We start from the raw sequence: 6580 nt of genomic DNA on the forward strand, positions 1-6580 counted from the left end.
AAAAAGAGATAAGTGAGGCCCATCCCATATACTAAGCTATTGAAACTCCTTTTACTAGTTCTGTTTGGTCTATAAGATTTGACTGTTTTTAAGATTTTGTTATTGCAATGTTATGGAAAACTAAGTTACTAATATTCAGAAAGTAATAAACTGCAAAGAACATGTTTTTTTTTTCCTTTTTTTAATTTAGAATCTTGTTAACTATACATTAGCATCATTAATTAAAAAAAAAATATTTACACAGTAACTCAAAAACCAGTCATTTAAGAAAATATTGTGGTACTTAACCACTATCAGAGAAAACAGGTCCTCTCATTTGATTCCACTGGCAAGCCCAGGTTTTTCCTGAACTTTGAGAGTCTCTGTCCTGAATAGATAATGAAGCATTCAAGTAAACAGTAAGGAGCTGTGTGAGTTTCTGAGGGACACTGCCTCAAAGGAGGTTCAGGAGCAGCCACAGTCCTCCAGTTTACCCAACATTGGGATGTTCCTGGGATGACCAGCATAGTTGCCTTTTCAAGAGCTTTGACAATTCATCAGCCTCAGGATTCGAGTGTTATGAAACATTCTTCCACATTAAAAAAGACTTTATCCCATAGGAATTCATTTTTCATCGCTTCTCCAGCTTCTTGTACTTGGCTTCTATGTAAAGGAGAGGAGGGCATTACAGCTTTTAACAGTGGTTCTCAAAGATACTTTTTTCCTTCCTTTCTTTCTTTTTTTTAACATTTCAAAGTAAATTCAGATATGCCTATTATATTTTTTTAATTCATTACTTTCATCTGTCCAAATATACAGATTATCAATTTATACAATTTGAAATAACAAGTCAAACATATGCACCCAGAAATGAGAGCCCAAAACAAGTTCACTAAGTTCTGTCAACAGCAGCTGCTTAGAATGAAGCAGAACTTGATCTATCAGAAAACCTTAATTAAGCACTGCAAACTGCTTTTCCAGATCCTATCCCAGGTGCCCTCTGCAGACTGGAATCCTGAGGAAGTAGAAATATATTTTTCACCTTTTATATTCTTGGCCTTACTTTTCACTCCAGAAAAGCAATTTGGAAAGATATGGAGATTTAAGAGGTCATAAAAATAAGCCTATTGCTGTGACATTTTCTTTTTCTTTTAAAAACTCAGAAGCACCTAATTCTACCTCATGCCTTCTACATGGTAAGGTTCACAATGAAAATTTTCCAAATGTAATTGTAGGCAATGAAACTGATTGTTGATCACTACCCATGTCAAATCTCAGGCTGAACAAACTACTTTCTTGAAGTAGTCAACAATTATCAATGATGAAAATAAAATAATCTGTAACTGTTACCTAGGCTAAAAACAAATTCACTGTTTTTCACCAGGGATATAACAGAGCCAGTGAGCAATACTAAAAATACGAATTCTATCCTTAAGGGAATTAGTCTTTCAAGTAAACCTTTGGTTGACTATTCCATTTTTTACAGACATACATATCTACATTATTAAAGATGACTCAGCATACTAGCCCACAAAAAGATTGACCATTGTAGTCAAACAGACTGGATTTGGAATATGGCTCATTCATATGCTTTACTAATTTTGTGTCCTTAAACAGGTTTCTTAACCTCTTAAACCATGTTTTTCTCCCCTGTGGAATAGGAAAAAATAAAAAATTATGTACTTACCTCACATATAAAAGATAAAAAACATAATACATACATGTAAAGCACTAAGAACAGTGCCTAGTAGAGTATTAAAATCATTAAGAATAGGAGATGTTCTTTTTATTCATAATAATGATAAGGCTTTAAAGGAGGATTATAAGTACTCTATAAATGTTAAATATTATATTAGTTAAGGGCATACTGGTAAGAGATACTCCTTATTAAATCAAAACAGAAATAAAAATGGTTACCCAGTTTTTTTGAATATGCATCCAACTTGTAGGCTGCCTGCTCAAGAGCTGCTACTTGCTCCTCAATTACATTGATCTGATCCAGATAAGGCTGTAGTCCAGCATCTTTAAAACAAATCACATATTTATACATCTTCAACAACAAGAAGTTTAGAAAAAGAGGGGGAAAGTAAGAATGTTAGTGTCTCTCTACATATGCCTCAGATAGACTAGGTGGAGAGACATGGTTCTCATCATTAGCTAGGTAGATGCTTTAGAGGATTGTGCCTAACTAATCAAGCACAATCATGACCTAGCCAAAATAAGTCACTCTCATCTATTAATTTTCCTTTCTTTTTAATTTATTGTTCTCAAGCAATCTGTTACTGATTCAGGTTCTTGGGCACTCCCACACTAAGCAAGGATGACCTACTGACAAAAACACAAATATAAGTCATGAAAAAATATATTTGACCACTCTAAATTAGCATTTTCCATTTATAGATTTTACTGTTTTCTATTTATAGAACAATCCTTTATGGATTTCAATGTTAAATCAATTCACTAATATCTGATTACCCCTTTGTTGCCCCTTCCCCTTCCAGGAATAAACTTACAAAATCAAAATTTGGAAGCACATATAACCATTCCACCAAAGCATGGTGATCTTCAGAATGAAAGAAATTCACCTTGACTCAGTAATTCATTTTTAGAAAACAAGCTTCCAAAAGATAGGGATGCCATGTTTACTCTCTCCTTCTTCTAGGTCCCAAACATAAAAGAACATTAAATACAAACATGCTTAATTATAAAAATTATTACTTACACTTCTGGTTTAAGTCCTTTAAGTTTCTACTAATGTTTATAGCAATATCTTTCATTTCAAGATACTTCAAGCTGGTTAGTTTATTCATATTTTCCAGGAGTTTATAGTCTTCACTGGTGGCTTTAAAATAAATAGAAAATGTGATGCCTTTAAAAATCTGTCTTATATCATTGAAATGTGGAATTTTAGGCCAAATGTTAGTTCAAGGCAGAACCTAGGAAATGTCAAAGGAGTAGTCCACTTTTCCCTTCTTTTTCTTTTTTAGGAAAGAATTATTACCCAAAGCAAATTTTATTTCAAGGCTCAAAGAATATAATGTGAAAGACCACTGAGCTTGAACTAGACCCCAATATCCTTAAAAAAAAAAAAAAAAAAAACAGTCTTCTGTTGTAAAGCTGCAGAGTGCAACCATAGTCATCACTCATAAATTTTGAGCAGCTCACTTTTGAGCTATGACACTTATACTCAGCCTATATACTCTGAATATCTAAGTAGAAACTCAGGCAGTAATCGGCAAACTGTTTAAATCAAACAAGATCTAAAAGGTGAAAGTTGGGGCTATAGCTTAGTGGTAGAGTATGAGCGTGCACACGCGTGCACATGCACATACACAAAGACCCAGAAGGTTCAGGTTCGTGGTTAGAAAGGGAAATGATAAATTCATGTACTAAGAAGCGGGAGGTGATATAGTACTGGTATAGCATGAAAACATACCTCTTAGTAACTTGTTCATTACTATGTATAATTCTTTCATTTTATGCAGTGACTTTTCCAAATCATTTGTTTCCCATATTCTCAATTCTCTTCCCGTTCCCCGCCCAAAATAACCATTCCTCTGCTCCAATTCTCCCAAAAGCCAAAGTCACTAACAAAGTGCTTCAACCTCTCTGCTTTACTCTTAAATTTCTCTGTACCTTCTCAAGAAGCAAAAGATCCTATTCTAAGACATCTCCTCTTGTGCTTTTGAACCCAAACCCTTCTACTTCTTCAGGCCTCTCTTCAATCATCTTCTCTAACTTGCATTTCCAAACTCTTTCTCCATCCTGGCACCTTTCTCTCTATCTAGAAATATATTTAGGTTTCCTCCAGTTCAAAAGCACACCTTCTTTCCCCTCACATTTACATTATTTGCTCAGTAAAGTAATGAGGCTGTACTGTTAAAACATTTTAAATAGTAGCCAACACTCACTACTCTTTCCTCACCATTCACTTATGTAAACCTATGTAATCTGGTCTCTGCCCCCACTATCCAAAGAAATTACAAGCACTAAGGTCACTGGTGTCCTAACCACCAAATTCATGGCATTTCTTAGTTCTGATACTCCTAAACCTTTCCATTTTATCTGATGCTACCACTCTCACACACTTTGGAATAGTATCAACAAGGCAACTGTTGCCTTGGTATTGCTGACTTTTAAAAAAAATTTTTAAACATTTTTTAGTGTCGATATACCTTTATTGTATTTATTTATACGCAGTGCTAAGAATCGAACCCAGTGCTTCACACATACTAGGCAAGCACACTACCAGTGAGCTACAAACCCCAGCCCCTCATTCAACCTCTTTAAGTATCACTTCTCAACTTTTTCTCAGCTATTACACATAACTTATGTTTACATGGGTAGCACATTTCCAGAGCTAAAATATTTTCCTCTCTAACTAAAAAAGCATTTGCGCAAGTAATGACAATAATGGGGAAATGATAATATCCTTAAAATTAGTTTTGTAATAAATAAATCATTTGGAATCTTTGGTACTTTAAGTACTGTTATTAAAAACAAACTAATTGCCTCATACAGACATTCCCTGAGATTTTAGTCTAAGCCCTTAAGAAGGGTATCTCTAAGCTCTTTCTTGGTGATCTCACAGCCTCTACTCACATCACTATGCAGGTGACTCTTTAATCTGTTGCTTCTGCTCTGATCAATTTCTAAGCTCTGGCCTCACATGTGCAAGTCACCTGAGTGTCTTGAGAGAAGTCACCTGAATGTTCTGTAATATCTACAAGCAGTCAAACCAAAACTGAAAACAGTTTTCACACTAAACATGTTTCCTCTTTCTAGCTTCTCTATTTTGGTTGATGACACTACTTAGGCTTACAAACCTCAGAAACATCCTAGGCTGCTAAATACCTACTTCAACAAGTCCTATAAAGTCTACTTCTGTGATATTCTTGCACCTGCACTCTTTTCCATTCCTTTTACCATCACTTTGCCTCAGACCATCATTACTTAATTTTCTGACTCTCCTCCACACGTATGTCATGTGTCCTCCTAGAAACACACACAGGACCAAAAATTAACTATGTCTCAAAGTATGAATCACCCAATTCTCAGACCAACCTTAAACCTACAAGTCACTCCCCGTTCCCCAAATTTATTTCTGCTAAATAGATCTTCTGCTTTAGCCAAACTGCTTGCTTATTCCACTATATACAATAATTGAATCATTTCCCCACTTTCCACCACTCATTCCCTTCAGCATCCTGTTCAAAGTACACCTCTCCCAGGGAAATACTTCTTGATTAATATCGCTGGATGTTAACCTCACCCCCACCCCGTCACTGTAACACTACAGGATGCATCAGAGTTGTATGAACAGGTATTGCATGTGTTTTTGAAAGTGGTTTGTAAGTTTCTCCAGGGAAGGAATGAAGTTCTTTCCCTCCCATTCATGACCCCCCCAGACTTCCAACTGGCAGGTTTAGTGCACTGTAGGTAAGAAAGGCAGCCACCGACTGTGGCTGCTAAAACACTTCCCAGGTCTCTGCAAAGCCAAACCCAGCCCCAGTGGGTGGTGCACAACAGCACCTCAGTCAACCTAGTCCACGCCTCACCCGTCAGTTCTCCAGTCAGGTAAGTGGCCATTTTGGAGAACATGTCCCGGCAAAGCTCGGTGATGTCAGCCTCGGCGGGCTCCTTTGCTTCCTCAGCTGTCTCCACGGCGGCATCGTCTGGGCCAAAGGAGAATGATTAAGTAGCTTGCCCCACACCGCGTCCTAATCCAGACAAGCAGCATCTTCCCACATCCCTCCGCACCTGTCTTCAATCAAGTCGGCCTCACTCTCCACCTGCCACATTTCCCCCTCGCTTCGTCCTTGCACCAGGGACATGCCAACCCTGCTCCTCTGCACCGACCCCTCCCCCATACCGGATCCTCGGACCAAAACAACTCAGTGGCTCTGACAGGACTTGTGCACCACTCCGCCCTGCCCACCCCTGCGACTACACGTCATCTCGGGGCTCCCGGCAGGACGCTTCACCCCAGGACTCCCACCGGACACTTCATTTCCATCTACGCTGGGTACTGTTTCCAGCTCGCCGGATACCTCGAGTGGGCTCCTCGCGTCTCGGCGCTGTGACAGCCTCAGCCGCCGCCGCCATGCCGGCCCAGCGCTGCTTCCGGTTCTGGGTGTCTGCGCGTGCGCACCGGGCGTGCCCGGACTCGGCAGCCCTGCCCCTCTGAGTCACTCCTTGAATAAATGACTCTTCGCAAAGTATAAGCAGGAAAGCCAGAATTGAAGCCAAGATTGCCTGTCATGAATCGATCTGCTGCCGAGAGTCTGGACGTCTGGGACTGAGGATGCACTCATCCCTGACACCGCACTCTGGAGCGCTCACTTGGCTTGTCCTGGGGGTAGTCCAGGCTGAGTGGCTTACTGACCCTGTCACTGGAGACACGTTACTTCCTCCCCAGACGCTCCGCACCCTGGCAGGTGTTAGTGACCAAAATATTGCTTGTGCAGGGAGTCTTATTCAGGCTTTGGGAAACCTTCAAGTCTTGATCCCTGACCCTAAATACTCACCTTCTCAGTGTCCTGGATTAATACCAATTCAATGATCCCAGTTTCTTGTAAGTGCAGGCTGGCACCTGCTTCTC

General features: G+C 39.5%; 1 protein-coding gene across 1 annotated transcript; it reads right to left on the reverse strand.

Moving 5' to 3' along the window:
* Positions 1 to 212: 212 nt before the first annotated feature.
* On the reverse strand, positions 213 to 6132 carry Bloc1s2 (biogenesis of lysosomal organelles complex 1 subunit 2). Its single transcript, XM_077798831.1, has 5 exons — positions 6030 to 6132; positions 5538 to 5654; positions 2702 to 2821; positions 1897 to 2001; positions 213 to 642 (listed from the first exon to the last, which is right to left on the reverse strand). The coding sequence occupies exons 1-5, from the start codon at positions 6082 to 6084 to the stop codon at positions 611 to 613; spliced, it is 429 nt and encodes a 142-aa protein (XP_077654957.1). The 5' UTR covers positions 6085 to 6132; the 3' UTR covers positions 213 to 610.
* Between the last annotated feature and the right edge of the window lie 448 nt (positions 6133 to 6580).

Source organism: Urocitellus parryii, chromosome 5 (assembly GCF_045843805.1).
Source record: "Urocitellus parryii isolate mUroPar1 chromosome 5, mUroPar1.hap1, whole genome shotgun sequence".
Classification (NCBI taxonomy): domain Eukaryota; kingdom Metazoa; phylum Chordata; class Mammalia; order Rodentia; family Sciuridae; genus Urocitellus; species Urocitellus parryii.